Source organism: Cetorhinus maximus, chromosome 22 (assembly GCF_964194155.1).
Source record: "Cetorhinus maximus chromosome 22, sCetMax3.hap1.1, whole genome shotgun sequence".
NCBI classification, from domain to species: domain Eukaryota; kingdom Metazoa; phylum Chordata; class Chondrichthyes; order Lamniformes; family Cetorhinidae; genus Cetorhinus; species Cetorhinus maximus.
In genome coordinates this window covers 6664945-6683076 of record NC_135900.1, presented here as the reverse complement: position 1 = coordinate 6683076, position 18132 = coordinate 6664945, and the positions used below count along the sequence as shown (strand labels likewise).

The following is an 18132-nucleotide window of genomic DNA, read 5'->3' as shown; positions in this document are numbered from 1 at the left end:
TCTTCACACTCCTCTGCATTAAGTTTCACCTCTCAAGTGTCCACCCCTTTCACCTGCCTGCCTCTATCCTTCTGAGTTCTGTTACTTATCCTCCTCACTGTTTACCACATTTACAAGTGTTGTGTTGTCTACAACCTTTGAAATCTATGCCCTGTACACCCAAGTCCAGGTCATGAATAGGTACCTTAAAGGAGGTAGAGCGGGTTAGGGAGGAAATTCCAGAACTTAGGGCCCAGGTAGCTGAAGGTACAGCCAGCAATGGTGGAACGATGGCCATGAAAACTAATAGTAATCTTCAATTTACCTGAGCTGCCTTCTCCTTTCATTGCCCTCATTAGTTCATTTGCTCTTTCCTGACAGTGCAGAGATTCCAGAAGATAAAGTACGTAGTCATCAAATGTCAGGTGGATTAGGTGGAACGAGCCTGCGGCAGATGAAAGACATTTATTGAAACATTTTTGATGCACTGTTAATTCAGCTCAATAATTCTTTGCTGATGGTTATGTAAAGGCCGTTTTTATTGTCCATCTCCAGAAGTTCTGACGGTATCGAGTCAATGGGGTTAGATTTTGACATTGTGCGAGGGTGAAATCATTGACGGGAAGCAGGTGACCCATTTTACCCATTTTTACTCTTAGTGGTTCAATGGAGAGGTATAATACAGGAAGTGGATTCATCATACACTATCACACAATGTAAAGATCAACCCAAAATAGCCAACCTGATAATGGTTCACCCAATTCTGGGCAGTATATGTGAGCAAGTATAAGGTGCTCTGATTTCTGCATTAAAGTTGTACAGGAATTCCTCTCCGTGTGATGACTCAGCTTGTACAGGCTATTACACTACAGAAAGCCTGATGGTGAAGGATAGAACCAGAGCTAATCTTTACACACTTTTATAAGCATTTAATTACAGAAATGCACATTACAAACTTGCTCCTCCTCACCCAAGAACCACAGTTCTCAATTTTAGGGCCACACGTGAGTCCACAGTTAATGCCTGCCATCTGCATATAACTAAATACACTTAATATACAATTACTGCACACATTCTGATTTAATCCATTGGAGCCTTACATATTCTCAGAATTTCAACAAATGCGCATCTGAATCCAACAACAAAAACCTACATTTACTTAACATCCTTAGCATAACCAAACATCCCAAGGTGCTTCACAGGAGTATTTATAAAACAAAGCCTGACACCGAGGCATTGCGTGACTGGGAGCCAAACAATTCAATTTGAGTGAACAAGTCCCGTTTCCCCTATTGCCCCTGTGCTCGCTGGCTTACACTGGCTCCCGCTCAAGCAACATCTCGACTTTAAAAATCTCATCCACCTTTTCAAATCCCTCCATGGCCTCACCCCCTCCCTGTATCTGTAATTTCCTCCAGCCCCACAATCCTCCAAGATCTCAGTGCTCCTCGCTTTCTGACCTCTTGAGCGTTCCCGATTACAATCGCTCCACCATTGGCGGCTGTGCCTTCAGTTGTCCGGGCCCCAGGCTTTGAATTCCCTCCCTCTGCCTCTCTAGTTTCCTCCTGTAGGGCATTCCTTAAAAGCTAACCTCTGTGACCAAGCATTTGGTTATTTGAATGAACATCTCCTTATGTGGCTCAGTGTCGTATTTTGTTTTAGAATACTCCTGTGAAGCACCTTGGTATTTTTTATTATAGTAAAGGTGCTATATAAATATAAGTAATTGCCGCTGTTGTGATATCACACCATAACAGTAAACCACGTGGGGTCTCAGCTGATTTGTTTTAATCGTAGCTTTTCAGAGCTGTTGGGGAACAATTGTGTTATCAAAACACAACAACCACTTGCATTTATATAGTGCCTTTAACATAAAGAAGTCAGGTGGTGAGTTACTCGTCGCAGATCCTCTGATCTGCTTTTGTAGCCACAGTATTTACATGTCTGGTCCAGTTCACTTCCTGGTCAATGGTAACTCCCAGAATGTAGATAGTGGGGGATTCAGTGATGGTGATGCCATTGAATGTCAAGGGGAGATGATTAAATTCTCTCTTGTTGGAGATGGTCATTGCCTGGCACTTCTGTGGTACGAATGTTACTTGCCACTTATCAGCCCAAGCCTGAACGTGGTCCAGATCTTGCTGCATTTGGATATAGATTGCTTCAGTATCTGAGGAATCACGAATGGTGCTGAACATTGTGCAATCATCAGCGAACATTCCCACTTCTGACCTTATGATGGAAGGAAGGTCATTGATGAAGCAGCTGAAGATGGTTGGGCTAAGGACACTACCCTGAGGAACTCCTGCAGTGATGTCCTGGGACTGAGATGACTGACCTCCAACAACCACAACCACCTTCCTTTGTGCTAGGTATGACTATAACCAGCGGAGAGTCTTTCCCCTGGTTCCCGTTGACTCCAGTTTTGCTAGGGCTCCTTGATGCCACACTCAGTCAAATGCTGCCTTGATATCAAGTGCAATCACTCTCACCTCACCTCGGGAGCTCAGCTCTTTTGTCCATGTTTGGCTCAAGGCTGTAATGAGGTCAGGAGCTGAGTGGCCCTGGCAGAACCCAAACTGGGCGTCAGTGAACAGGTTGTTGCTAAGCAAATGCCTGTTGATAGCACTGTTGATGATCCCTTTGATCACTTTACCGATGATGGAGAGTAGACTGATGGGGCAGTAATTGGCCGGGTTGGATTTGTCCTGCTTTTTGTGTACAGGACATACCTGAGCAATTTTCCACATTGCCGGGTAGATGCCAGTGTTGTAGCTGTACTAGAACAGCTTGGCTAGGGGCACGGCAAATTTTGGAGCACAAGTCTTCAGTACTATTGCCAGGATATTGTCAGGGCCCAAAGTCTTTGCAGTATCCAGTGCCTTCAGCCGTTTCTTGATATCACATGGAGTGAATCGAATTGGCTGAAGACTGGCATCTGTGATGCTGGGGACCTCAGGAGGCGGCCGAAATGGATCATCCACTCGGCACTTCTGGCTGAAGATTGCAGCAAATGCTTCAGCCTTATCTTTTGCGCTGATGTGCTGGGCTCCTCCATCATTGAGGGTGGGGATATTTGTGGAGCCTCCTCCTCCAGTGAGTTGTTTAATTGTCCACCACCATTCACGACTGGATGTGGCAGGACTGCAGAGCTTAGATCTGATATGTTGGTTGTGGGATCGCTTAGCCCTGTCTATCCCTTGCTGATTATGCTGTTTGATGTACAAATAGGAACATAGGAACAGGTGTAGGCCATTTGGCCCATCAAGCCAGCCCTGCCACTCAAACAGATCATGGCTGATCAACTACCTCTTATGCCATTTTTCCCACTATCCCCATATCCCTTGATGTCATTAGTATCTAATATCTAAAATCTATCAATTGCTATCTTGAACATGCTCAATGATTGAACTTCCACAGGTCTCTGGGGTGGAGAATTCCAAAGATCCACCACCCTCTGAGTGAAGAAATTCCTTCTCATTGCAGCCTTAAATGGTCTGCCCCTTATCCTGAGACTGTGTCTCCTGATTCTAGACTCACCAGCTGGGGGAAACATCCTATCCACACCTACCCTGTCACATCCTGTAAGAATTTTGTAAGTTTCAATGACATCACCTCTCATTCTTTGAAACTCTAGAGAATACAGGCCCCAGTTTCCTCAATCTCTCTTCATAAGACAGTCCCGCCATCCCAGGGATTAGTCTGGTGAACCTCCGTTGCACTCCCTCTATGTCAAGCCGTATATCCTTCCTTAGGTAAGGAGACCAAAACTGCACACAATACTCCAGGTGTGGTCTCACCAAGGCCCCATACAATTGCAGCAAGACATCTTTACTCCTGTACTCAAATCCCCTTGCAATAAAGGCCAACATACCATTTGCCTTCCTAATCGCTTGCTGCACCTGCATGCTAGCTTCCAGTGACCCATGAACAAGGGCACCCAGGTCCCTCTGGACTTCAACACTGCCCAACCTTTCACCATTTAAGAAATACTTTGCCTTCCTGTTTTTTCTACCAAAGTGGATAACTTCACACGTATTCACATTATATTCCATCTGCAATGTTCTTACCCACTCACTTAGCCCAAGCATTCCTGTGTTGTAGCTCCATCAGGTTGACACCTCATTTTTAGGAATATCTGGTGCAGCTCTTGGCATGCCCTCCTGCACTCTTAATAAAACCAGGGTTGATCCCCCAGCTTGGTGGTAATGGTAGAGTGGGGGATATGCCGGGCCATGAGGTTACAGATTGTGTTCGAGTACAATTCTGCTGCTGCTGATGGCCCACAGTGCCTCATGGATGTCCGGATTTGAGTTGCTAGATCTGTTCAAAATCTATCCCATTTAACACAGTGGTAGTGGCATACAACACGATTGGAGGGTGTCCTCAATGTGAAGACAGGACTTTGTCTCTACAATGGCTGTGCGGTCACTCCTACTGATACTGTCATGGGCAGATGGATCTGCGGCAGGCAGGTTGGTGAGGATGAGGTTAAGTATGTTTTTCCTTCTTGTTGGTTCCCTCACCACTTGCCGCAGACCCAGTCTGGCAGCTATGTCCTTTAGGACTCGGCCAGCTTGGACAGTAGTGGTGCTACCGAGCCACTTTTGGTGATGGACATTGAAGTCCCCCACCCAGAGTACATTCTGCGCCCTTGCCACCCTCAGTGCTTCTTCCAAGTGGTGTTCAACATGGAGGAACACTGATTCATCAGCTGAGGGGTGGGGGTAGGGCAGTGTGGGGGTGGGAGGTGGTAACCAGCAGGAGGTTTCCTTGCCTATGATTGACCTGGAGTCATGAGACATCATGGTCCAGAGCCAATGTTGAGGATTCCCTGGACAACTCCCTCCCAACTATATACCACTGTGCCACCACCCTTGGCTGGTCTGTACTGCTATGGGAACAACACATTCTCAAGGATGATGTTGGTGGCGTCTGGGACATTATCTGTAAGGTATGATTCTGTGAGTCTGACCACGTCAGGCTGTTGCTTGACTAGTCTGTGAGACAGCTCTCCCAATTTGGCACAAGCCCCCAGATGTTAGTAAGGAGGACTTTGCAGTGCCGACAGGGCTGGGTGTGCCATTGTTGTTTCTGGTGCCTAGGTGGATGCCGGGTGGAAATGTCCAGCTTCACTCCTTATCGACTTTTCTGTAGCAGTTTTGATACAGTTGAATAGCTTTCTAGGACATTTCAGAAGGGCATTTAAAAATCAACCACATTGCTGTGGGTCTGGAGTCATGTGTAGGCCAGACCAGGTAAGGATGGCAGATTTCCTTCCCTAAAGGACATTAGTGAACCAGATGGGTTTTTACAACAATCGACAACGGTTTCATGGTCACCATTACTGGGACTGGCTTTATATTCCAAGATTTATTCATTGAATTTAAATTCCACCAGCTGCCCTGATGGGACACTGCCAAGCTGAGCTGTTCTCTCATTGCTCCCTGTGACGCTATAGGGCCCTGCCTCACCTGGTCCATTCAATTCTCATTTACTCCTTTGTTTCCTGGGGATTATACAAGGGGCCTATCTTTACTGTTGGTTTTCCCAGGCTCAGAATGATCAGAATAAAGCATCAATATTCATAATCTTTCCTTCGGTGCCACTAGGTATTTTCTTGTGACAAAGGATTTCCCGTGGATTTTGTTTCAATCGAAATATGAATGTGTTAAGTTGCATTAAACCAGTCACTTTTTAATTAAAATGCACAGGCTAATGTATTAAAAATGACGCATTGACTGAATAGAACAGCAAGGAAGGGCCAGAGCAACACTAAACAAGAAAGGTTTTTATCCAGATGGGGCCAGGAATTGGAATTGAAAGGGGCTTCATGTTATTAAGTTGCACTAGAGAATACAATCTCCATATTATGGGGTACCTACTGTAAACATCAGTGACAGCTCATAATGACAGCGACACACAGTCCCATAAAACACGAACGTACAGCGATCCTTGGAGGGTGGCTATTGTCAATTAGTCATTTCTGAAAGAGGAAGCCTTTATCAAAAATACTCCCAACCCCAACTGTGCCTTTGAAATGCAGAGACAGGGAGGGGGCAGGTATTTATTGGAAACTGGCCTGCCTTCACTGCTGTAGCTCACTGTTAAGAACAAAGTCAGCAAGATTTGACGTTTACCAACTTGTATATAAAACAGGGGTTTTTTTCTCCCAAAAGAAGGAATGGCAATTTTTAAAACTGCATAAAAAAACGTCAAAGTCTAAAGAGGGAAGAAAATGTGAAGGTGTTCAAAGACAGCATCAGATTGAAACGTGTAGATAGATTGGAGAGGTTGGGGCTGTTCTCCTTGGAGAAGAGAAGGTTGAGAGGAAATTTGATAGAGGTGTTCAAAACCATGAGGGGTCTAGACATGAGTAGTCAGGGAGAAACTGTTCCCATTGGTGGAAGGATCGAGGATGAGGGGGCATGGATTTAAGGTAATGGGCAAAAGAAGCAATGGAGACATGAGGAGAAACTTTTTCCACCAGTGGTTAAGATCTGGAACTCGCTGCCTGAGTTGGAGGCAGGTTCAATCGAGGCATTCAGGAGGGGATTGGATTATTATCGGAAAAGGAAGAACGTGCAGGGTTACGGGGAGAAAGCAGGGGAGTGGCACCAGGTGAATTGATCATTCAGAGAGCCAGCACAGACACAATGGGCCAAATGGCCTCCTTCTGTGCTGAAACAATTCTGTGATTCTAAAGGTCCAATAAGATGGTGCTTTAAAGTGCCCTCACACATCTTCAGGGCATGGAATGGTTTAAGAATTCAGGAAGTTATTCATCCCATTGTGTCTCTGCCTGCTCTCTACAGAAGCTATTTAGCTAGTCCCACTCCCCCTCTTCTTCCCGGCAATACTGCAAATGTTTTCTCTTCAGGTGTTTACCCGATCCCCTTTTGCAAACCACGATTGAATCTGCCTCCACCACACTCTCAGGCAGCACATTCCAGGTCCTGACCAGTCGCTGTGTAGAAAGGTTTTATCTCATGTTGCCACTCTGAACTTCTTTGCAAGTGGCCACTTCCAGGGCTCCACTGGGGACCTTTGCAGGATCTCCCAATCATCAACACACAAATGCATACGTGAGGTGACAGAGGCCCTCTTGGCCAAGGCCCACAATTACGTGCACTTTGCCAGAGGTCAAGAGAGCCGGCAGGCCAGAGCACTGAGGTTCACCGAGGTTTTCGGATTCCCACAGGTACAGGGTGCCATTGACCGCACTCATGGGGCTATCAAAGCTCTCTGGCAACAGGTGCTGCAATGCATAAACAGGGAAGGATTTCCACTCGCTCAATGTTCAGCTGGTCTGTGACCACAGGAAACAAGTCATGCAGGTGTGTGCGAGATACCCCAGGAGGCTGCCACAACTCAGGCACCTTGAGTGGATCGCAGATCCCTGACATCTTCCAGGGACCACACAGGATCCAGGGTTAGCTCCTCAGTGACAAAGGGTGCCCACAAAGGACTTGGCTGATGATGCCCGTGCAGCAGCCACTAAACCCTGCAGAGAGAAGGTATAACGATGCTCATATCACTACCCGAACGCTGGTAGAGCAGTGAATTGGAACCTTGAAGATGCCGCGACAGATCTGGTGAAGGTCTCCACTACCCTCACCAGAGAGTGTCCCAGGTCATCGTCACCTGCGGTGCGCTGCACAACCTGGTGCTGCAAAGTGGGGCAGACTTGCCAAATGCAGACATGGAGGAGCTGCACGTCTCCTCCAACGAGGAGGACATTGAAAGGGATGAGGGCAATGAGTTTGAGGAATCTGAGGCTGCAGGGGAAGAGGTTATAACATGGGCCAGACGAGGCACGTAAAGCCCTCATAGCCCCCAGGTTCCAAGAGGAGGATGATGGGTAGTAGTCTGCAGCCTCTTGGACAAATGTCCTCTCTCACCAACCCACATGAACACCAGCATTGCTAACCCTCTCCTTGCAACCATGCACTTCAATCTGAGAGTGAGCTCCCAACCATTGTCCTGGTCCTTTGAAGGATGATGAAGGTTCGGTAACATGTGTCCTTGTTGAGAGGAGGTCCAGCCTGGACGAGAGCGTTCCAGCATCACATGTCAGAAGACACAGCCTCTTGTAACGTCTCTGCAGCATCACAGTCACTCATGGAGGCCGAGTAGAGGCAGGAGCAGCTCTACAATCCTCAGCGCACTCGTAGCTGTATGCTCCTCAAGGGGGTCCATCAGCCAAAATGGGGCAACACTTTCTGTGTCACCTCGATGGTTTAACTGAGAGGTCACACTTAGGCCAAGGCAGCAGGGGGTGTTACACAGGTATAATCCATCCCGACATCACACGGCCCTCTGTGCCCCCCTTCTCCTCCATCACACTGACACCTGTCACTCTCAGTTAGGTGTGCGGGTGTGCGTTCATCCTGACCTTTCCATGGATTCGGAGCACCTGATGATCATAAAGTTCACACAGTCAGTCTGCCCTCATGGACAGCCCTGGCCCTTGCCAACTGCAAAAAGCAAACACACGACGAACCAGTCAAGGTGACGCTTCCTTGATAATAAAGGGCACTCAGCAGATTCATCGCACTGTGGATTGCATCCCATTGGTGCCCTCAAAAGCGTCAAAAGCTGCCACATGTGCTTATAGAGCATGCTCCAAGGCTCCTTTCATCGCACCACATGACCATTTGTATTTATCTTCAATGACCTCAGCGAGGATATAGGTGAGGGAGGCTACTCAGGAGGTTCAGCTCTGCACCCACCCCTCCATCCTGACGAAAGCCTTGTGGCCACAGTGCAGCCAACTGCTAAGTTAGAAAGCCAGGTGGTTGAAGTTTTGGAATGAAGAACCTTCGAGGGTCAGAGCTCCTGCCCTTCAATGTGGAAAGTTGCTCACACTTCTCACTGAGCTCAGCAACTGTTCACTGTGAGAGCTGGATATGCGCAACATGGACAGGATCGCACACAATCTCTGAGTATGGTCTCATAGGTAGGAAATCCTGCCATACGACAGTGAGTAAATGGTGTGTGAGGATCTATCTCGCTTCTCTGTGCGTTTACACATGACTCGATGAATATGGGACCTTCGCCTTACAATGATGCAGACGAGACGGCTGAACGCCTTAGCTTGAATCTTAAATGGGCAGGAATGAAGAGTACATCAAGCAGCACATCACGTAACCGAGGTTCCTTACACAAGCAGACTAGGCATTAAGGACGGTGCGTCAGTGATGTTGGAAATGATATGACTGCGCACGCACTGTGGTGATGTGCAAGCTGACAACATCGAACCGAGGCACCTGGTTTTGACATCTGCAATAAGTGGCAGCAGGGATCATCGTGTCACACCTGATGGACAACAACACAACTGCTCATAAGGAGGAGGCGTACACAGAGGCTGTCAAATGGATGGTTTTCTATTTACGTTAGTGCAAAGTATACAACATGTGGTTATCGCCCGAGCCACCATCGTGCTCCCAACATTTCTTAATTTTCCTAAACCTACCACCACGTCTTGGTGCACCCCCAAATCGAGGGCGGAGGTGGAGGCAGCACCTGCTGACTGCTATGCCCTGTTCCCTGTCATGACTTTGTTAGAATCATAGGCAGGGTTTTCTGCTCGGTGTGCGGGCGCGCCCCTGACACACTCGAGCGTGAAATAGCACCCTGGTAACAATGGGCGAGCGTCCCGAAATGGCGCACCCTCTCGATATTTCGGTTGGCAGGTGCGTGGGAGAGTGGGCAGGGCGCCCGCCGACAATGAAGAGGCCCATTGAGGCCATTAATCGATTAACTGAGCTCTGTTTCTCGCTGCCCGTCCAAGGTTATGGTTGGCGGGCGGGCGAATCGGCCGGGCGGCCATGTCGATTTTTGAGGAAGCCTCATCCACGGGCGGGATGAGGTTTCCGTAATTAAATAAAAATAAATAATAATGTTTTGACGTCATTTTCATGATGTTTATGTTCCTTTGAGTGAGTCCGATGTGGGTGACATTTTTTTTCAGACTTTCAAGATCTTTATTTTTGATGTTAAAATCGTTCAGCTCCCTGGGGCAGCTCTGTACCTTCAGGGAGATTTCATAACGCGCTCTCCCCCCACCACCCAGCACCCGTGCAAACTTCAGCGCTCGCCCTCTTCCCGCCCCCCACCCCGGAACCTCTTAGTGAGCCTTTCATGCCGTTAATTGGCCAGTCACCGTTAAATCGCAGGCAGGGGGCCAATCGCGGGGGACGGGCCATTTCCCAGCCGCTCCCAGGTCCCGCCCCACGACCCGAAAATCCTGCCCCATATCTCTCAAGGCCGAATTTTCCTTTTGCGACGTGGAAGGACATGGCATGATTGGAACTGTCAGCAAACAGGCCTCTTCCAAGAAATCACCTGTTCTTAACGGCACTTGTGGAAAATCTGGTTGTATGTTTTGAGCCGCAATCGCTTTAATTGACGGGGAAAAATACTGGAAGGGAAGGTTAGTAGCTTCCTGGAAATCACACGGGAGGGAGAAAAAAAATCTTAAAGTTGTGAACCTGCTTGTTTTGAAGGCAGTCTTGTTCAGGAACAAGCTGGGGAAGGACAGCTCCCCTAACTGGGTCCCACTCTCTGCCTTGCCTGAAATTGTGTGTGGTTCTCAACCTGTAGCCAGAGAGCCCGCATCTGAGTGTAACTGGTCTGTATTCAGACCTGCAAAGCTGAGACCAGGTGGTGAGAATTTCCAGACGTCCACCAGAACCAGCGACACGGCTTCACCAGGGAACTCCAGGGTCGACAGCATCGAGACCGTGAGAACTTTATTCTTTATTGTACAACGCCCACCCTCCAAAGCCCATCTCTGCAGAGAAACTCTATCTGTTTGTCTGTGTGTGTGTGTGTGTGTGTGTGCGCTTGGGGAATTCTTTAGGAAGAGATAGATAGTTATGCTTCCCGATTACAATTGTGTGTTAACCAGCACTTGCAGCTTGTTAAAATGAACAATTTTATAACAAACAATTGTTCTGAGTTTATTGGAAGAAGCCTGGTTGAAGGTTTTTTATTCAGGGCACCAGTAGGGGAAATAGACAATTGGTTATTTTGGTGAGAAAATTAAACTTTTAAGTTAATGGTACGACCCATGGAGCAGTAGGGGTGGGTCATACGTGCACTCCCTCCATCCTGGTTGTAACAGTTTTGGTGGGCGTCCTCTGGAGTTCCGAGACCTGTCTGGCCCCGATCTGCTTTGGGTCTCCTGCTGTGGGGCAGGTGCACACTCCTTGGGCCAGTGGAGCTAGATGTGATGGGGTCACAGGGAGAGGTGATTGGGATCAGCTGGCTAGTCCCGGAGTCACGTGGGTGAATCGCCCCGAGGTATCCAGCTGCTGGTCTCCCTCCCTACGGGTGCCCGAGGGCCCCTGGATGAATCCTTGAGGAGAAGGGTAAGCTGGAGTGAGATTGAGTTGCCCTGCCTCCGTCTCACGTAACCGCCAATGGTTACTGCGATGGAGTGCAGTGCAGGACCCATGTCCTGGATTAAGGTCTCCATGGCCGCCACTATCCTACCAGTGTTGACCTCAGTGCGTAGGCATGCTGGTACAATCACCTCAGACTGAACACAGGCGGACTCCTCCATCATTCGTTACAATCTCTGCAAAGTAACTGACAACCCTCCATGTACTTGACTGTCGCCGAAGCTCCACTAACTGAGTTAATATCAGACCGATCGTTATTGGTCGCCAGTTGTCTAAGCTTCTTAGTTTTTCAGCGCCGTCCGGCCTAGGAATGAGAACAGCCCGACTCTTTTTCAAGACCCTTGGGATGGAGTTTGATTTGAGCCAGAGGGAGACGAGACGTGGGAGCCTGTCTCCGTACTCTGCCTGGGTGTCCATGATGTCTTCCACCTTCATTCCATTAGAACCCGCTGCCGTGTTCTTATCCATGCCTTCGATTGCAGCCTCTACCTCCTCCCTCCGTATGGGTTCTTTTAAAGATTCGTAATCCCTCCTTCCATTATACATTGCAAACTTTTGGAGGTTTGCTTTGTTATTTGGTTTTGTTATTGGTAAAGGTCTCTTCGAGTTCATGAGTGGACATTCTAGGGTGGGCGGTGCCCCTGTGATTTGCTGTGCAATTTTTCTCCTGTCCGTTTTGTACGCCAACTGAGTTGCCTTGAGCTCGCCCTTTTTAGCTGCCCACTAACTGGGTTAGGACTGAGCTCAGAGGCTCGTCATCACATTCGGACACCGCAGCACCCAAGCACCAGCTACCTCAGGTGTCGCTGCCTCCGCCTGCTGTGAACCAGGTTGTGCGCTGTGCTTATCAGATTGCAACCCCCGAGGCAACTGGAGAACTAAGTCACGCCGAAGTGTGTGTTTCTGCACTGGTGGAGGGTATGGGTGAGCACTGTCATGGGTCTTCAACGATGTTCTCCTCTTCTTCTGTCTCAGAAGTGTCTTCAGGGCTGGAGATGAGGCCCTGGCTGGATGACCCTCTCGGACGCTTTCCAGAGGTGCCTAGGAAAGAAGGTAGAGGTTACAGGTGACAAGCGACTGGAAGAGAGCAGAATCGACTGGTTGTCTGAGGAGTGAGCTGGTGTAGGGTCTTCACTTGGATTGGCGCTGCCCATCTCACCATCGCCACATGCACGGTCCCTATCCTCTCCAGCCAGCACAATGGCACGTCACTCATCTGGAGTGAGGGACTTAATTTCTGCCATTCCATCCCCAGCCCCCGGTCCGGGACCTCTCCCCTCTATTGAGTGTGAGCTTGCCCTGCATGAAGGCAAATGGAGAGATTGTGAGCAGGGCACATGCCAAGGCAGATGGCGAGGATGCCTGCCTTGAGTGCGTGGCGAATGGAGCAGTGGATGGGCTGAGGACACGATGTACACAGGATATGGAGATGTGAAGGTGAGTGTGAGAGGGTGAGTGGTGATGTGCCTTCAGCTGGCAATGTGTGAGATCCCTGCGGAGTGTCATCCTGCTACGTACTGATGGGCTTGTGAATGTGTGGGTTGAGGGTGATGAGATGGTTGAATTACCCTGCCGGAAGGGATGAGATCATTCCTCCTCTTCCTGTCCTGGATTACAGACCTTTTTCTGTGACGTGTTTGCAATGACCACCAAAGACCCCCGCCTCCCGAGGCGGAGTGGTGGCATTGGTGGGGCCTCCATCACTGGGGTAGTGGGCATCCCAGCGGGCCTCGCCAGTGTCCAGCAGGTGGCCCAGCAAAGCGTCACTGGACATGGGAGCCGCAATCTTCTTGCCTTTTGGGGCCAATTTCTTCCGTGGGGCCCTCCTGGCCTGGAGACTGTGCGCGGCTTCACTTTAAATATGGCGCCTGGAGGAGAGAACCCCTGAGGTCATGGCGGGCGGGTGAATCAGAGGCCATCTGCCTGCCATCCAACATGCATCTGTTTTTCACATCGGTAATGAGGCGGGGAGCGGACAATACAGCGTGAAAAGCCCCTCGGTGGGGAAAACCTGCCCTAATTCTGTAATTCCATTCTCACCACAACATCCCTCAGGCAGTTTATTCCCCATCCCTAACTGTAGGGCTGGAGTCACATGTAGGCCAGACCGGGTAAGGACAGCAGATTTCCATCGCTGCAGAGCCCGAATGAACCAGATGGGTTTTTACGACAATTCAATAGTTTTCATGGTCACCGTGACCATTTATTTAATGGCTGAGCTACTTGTAAACATCACATAAACTATGTCACTGAGAAGCAAATGCTTTCCCGTATAACTTTTCATTATTCCAATCTCTCTCAGACAATCTCATCGCAAAGAGACCCGGCAGAGGTGATTTGATTGACAATCAAGATTCTCGCCAGAAGGAATTGCGGCCTTTCCGCGGAGTCTTCATTTTAAAAAGAGCGCGGAGAGTGGGGACACCTCATTTTAAAAAGAGCGGGGAGTGTGCCAGAGAAAAAAGAGCAAAACTTCATAAAGAGCGTGAGAGGGTGGCAGCAGCGAGACTTCATAAAGTGCGCAAGATGGAGAGGAGGAGACGATTGGTGAGTGACTTTATTTAACATTTAAGGTATCTCAGTGCAGCTCGGCCATGCGGAATGTGCAACCTGCGGGATGTGGGAAGTCATGCAGGCACAAAGTGCCCTCAATGACTACATCTGCAGGAAGTAACAACAGCTGCAGAAACTTGAGCTCTGGGTTGCGGAACTTAAGGGGCGGCTGGAGTCACTGTGGAGCATCCGCAAGACTGAGGATTATGTGGATAGCATGTTTCGAGAGGTGGTCACACCGCAGCTAAGAAGTACAAAGGCAAAGAGGGAATGGGTGACTGTCAGAGTATCTAAGAGAAACAGGCAGGTAGTGCAGGAATCCCCTGAGACTATCTCTTTGACCGTTTCTCCATTTTAGCATACCGGTGAGCGAGATGGTTCCTCGGAGGGACTGTAGCAAGAATCATGCTTGTGGCACCACATTGGCTCAGCTGCACAGGAGGGAAGGAGGAAGGGTGGAAATGCTATAGTGGTAGGGGTTCCATAGTTAGAGGAACAGACAGGCGTTACTGCGGCTGTAGAACGTGACTCCAGGATGGTATGTTGCCTCCCTGGTGCCAGGGTCAAGGATGATACAGAGCAGCTGCAGGACATTCTTTTGAGGGGGGGCGGTGGTGGGCAGCCAGATGTTGTGTACACATTGGGTCCAATGACATAGGTAGGAAAAGGGATGAGGTCCTGAAAGCAGGTTTTCGGGAATTAAAAATCAGGACCTCAAGAGCAGTAATCAGGATTACTCTCAGTGCCATGTGCTAGTGAGTGTAAGAATAGGAAGATTGAACAGTTCAATACGTGGCTGGAGAAATGGAGTAGGAGGGAGGGCTTTAAATTTCTGAGGCATTGGGACCGGTTCTGGGGGCGGTGGGACCTGTCCAAGAAGGACGGGTTACACCTTAACAGGACTGGGACAACTGTCCTCGTGGAGAGGTTTGCTAGTGCTGTTGGGGAAGGTTTAAACTAGATTGGCAGGGGGGTGGGGACCTGAGGGGAAATTCAGAGTGGAGAGGAGACAAACTGGCAATGGGAAGTAGAGAAGTCTTCACTGATAAGGAGGATATATCAGAGAGTAGTATCAAGGTAAAGAGAATACTTGGAGAGTTTGATAGAGTTAGAGTAGGCTATAGTAAGTCATTAGATGGGGTCAGAGCAAAGGGGAAAGTTAAAAAGCCTAAATCAAGGTTACTGACCATGTATGTGAATGGACGGAGTGTGGTTAATAAGACTGGTGAACTGCAGACACAGGTTGACAAATGGAACTATAATATTATTGCTATAACAGAGACCTGGCTCAAAGAAGGACAGGGCTGCACGTTAAATATTCCTGGGGACAAGGTGTTCAGGAGAAACAGGAAAGGAAGAAAAGGTGGTGGGGAGTGACAGCATTGATTAAGGATGGTATTACAGTACGGGAGAGAGAGGATGTTCCAGAGGGGTTAAGGACAGAATCTCTCTGGCGAGAGGTAAGGAATGGGAAAGGTGCAATAACATTGATCGGTGCAGTATATAGACCACCAACTAGTGGAAGGGATGTAGAGAAACAAATCTGCAAAGACATTACAGGGGGGGTGCAATAAGGGGATATAGACTGAGATAGGAATAGTGCAAAGGGATAAGAAAGGCAAAAGTTCCTGGAATGTGTTCAAGATAATTTTCTGCAGCAGGATGTTTCCGATCCATCGAGAGGGCAGGCACTGTTGGACCCCATTCTGGGGAATGAGTTGGACCAAGTGGATCAAATACCAGTGGGAGGGCATTTAGGGGACAGTGACCATTGTGTCATAAGGGTTAGGTTGGCCATGGAGAAGGGCAAAGAACAATCCAGAGCAGGGAAAATTTATTGGGGGAAAGCCAACTTCGATGGGATGAGAAAGCACCTGAGTCGAGTGAGTTGGAATCAAATGTTGGTGGAAAAGACAGCAGCTGAACAATGGGCCACCTTCAAAGAGACGGTATTGTAGGCAATGTCAAGGTATATTCCCTCAAAGGGGAAAGGTAGGACAAATACATCTAGAATACCTTGGATGACAAGAGAGATAGAGGTGAAGATGAAAAGGAAGAAGTGCGCGTCTGACAGGTGTCAGGTAGAAAATACAATGGAGAATCAGGCTGAATATAGAAGGGCCAGAGGGGAAGTGAAGAAACTAATCAGAAAAGCAAGGAGGGAGCATGAAAAGAGACTGGCAGCGAACATAAACGGGAATCCCAAGGTCTTCAATAAGCATGTAAATAATAAAAGGGCGGTAAAAGAAAGGGTAGGGCCAATTAGGGATAAAAGAGGAGACTTGTATGTGAAGGCAGGAGAAATAGAAGAGGTATTAAATGAGTGCTTTGTATCTGTCTTTACAAAGGAAGAGGATGCTACCCAGGTCAAGGTGAGAGAGGAGGTAACTGGTACACTAGAAGAATATACAATTGAGGAGAAGGATGTGTTAGAGAGGCTATCTTCACTTAAAATGGATAAGGTACCAGGACCGAGTGAGATACTGTGGGAAGTGAGAGTGGAAATTTCAGAAGCATTAGCGATAATCTTCCAGTCTTCCTTAGATACAGGGGTATCCATCATTCTCAGGAGGACCGGAGAATTGTAAATTGTTCAAAAAGGGATGCACAGATAAAGCCTGCAATCATAGACCAGTCAGTTTGGCTTCAGTGGTAGGGAAATTTCTGGAAACTATAGCTCAGGACAAAACCAATAGTCACTTCGACAGGAGCGGGATAATTAAGGAAAGCCAGCATGGATTCATTAAGGCAAAATCATGTTTAACTAACTCGCTGGAGTTTTTTTGAGGAGGTTACAGCGAAGGTTGATAAAGGAAATGTAGTTGATGTGGTGTATATGGATTTTCAAAAGGTATTTGATACAGTGCCACACAACAGACTTGTGAGCAAAATTCTAGCTCATGGAAGAAAACGGAAAATAGGCACTTGGATGAGAAATTGGCTGAGTGACAGGAAACAGAGAGTGTGATAAATGGTTGTTTTTCAGACTGGAGGAAGGTTTGTAGTGGAGTTCCTCACGGGTCAATGTTGGGACCCTTGCTCTTCCTGAAATATATTAATGGCCTAGACTGTGGTGTGCAGGGCATGATTTCAAAACTTGCAGATGATACGAAGACTGGAAATGTCAACTGTGATGGGGATAGTCTTGAACTTCAAAAGGACATAGACACGTTGGTGGATTGGGCAGACAAGTGGTAGATGAAGTTCAATGCAGGGAAGTGTGAGGTGATTCATTTGGCAGGAAGGATGTGGAGAGACAGTATAAAATAAAGGGAGAAACTCTAAAGGAGGTGCAGGAACAGAGGGACATCGGTGTATATGTACATAGGTCATTGAAGATGGCAGGGCATGTTGAGAGAGCAGTTAATAAAGCATATAGTATCTTAGGCTTTATTAATAAGGACATTGAGTACAAGAGTAAGGAGGTCATGTTAAACTTGTATAAGACACTAGTTAGGCCTCATCTGGATAACTGCATCTAGTTCTGGGCACCATTCTTGAGGAAGGATGTGAAGGTATTGGAGAGAGTACAGAGGAGATTCACAAGAATGATTCCCAGGGTAAAGAACTGTAGCTATGAGGATAGATCGGAGAGGTTGGGGCTGTTTTCCTTGGAGAAAAGAAGGCTGAGAGGAAAGTTGTATTCAAGACCCTGAGGGGTATGCACAGGGTAAATAGTGAGAAACTGTTCCCACTCAAGAGAGCATCAAGAACTAAAGGGCACAGATTCAAAATAATTGGCAAAAGGAGTAAATGTGATGTGAGGAGAATGTTTTCACCCAGAGGGTGGTTGGAGTCTGGAATAAACTTCCTGAGAGGGTGGTGGAGGCAGGTTCGATCGAGGCATTCAAAATGGAATTGGATTGCTACCTGAAAAGAGAGAATGTCCGAGGTTATGGGGATAAGGCAGGGGAGTGGGACTCGGTAGAATGATCTTTCAGAGAGCCATTGCAGACTCGATGGGCCGAATGGCCTCCTTCTGCACTGTGAAGATTCTGTGATTCTGTGAAAGTCCTCAGCTTCCATGGTATGATTTGACCTCATGGCTAGGATTTTATGTTGAATGTGTGGGCGCACGCCCGACCCAGAATCGCATGAAATCACACGAGAAGATGTCAGGCATGCATTCCGACATCATCGCACTTACACGAAACATTACATCCGGCGAGTGCGTGTGGGAGTCGGAAGTCCA

General features: G+C 48.1%; 1 protein-coding gene across 1 annotated transcript in view; it reads right to left on the bottom strand.

Moving 5' to 3' along the window:
* The window catches only part of rfx4 (regulatory factor X, 4), a 125396-nt gene that overhangs the window by 33800 nt on the left and 73464 nt on the right, over nucleotides 1-18132 (bottom strand). The window contains exon 14 of the mRNA XM_078567701.1: nucleotides 305-424. Within this exon, the coding sequence (XP_078423827.1) occupies nucleotides 305-424 (120 nt within the window). The remainder of the gene's footprint in view (nucleotides 1-304; nucleotides 425-18132) is intronic.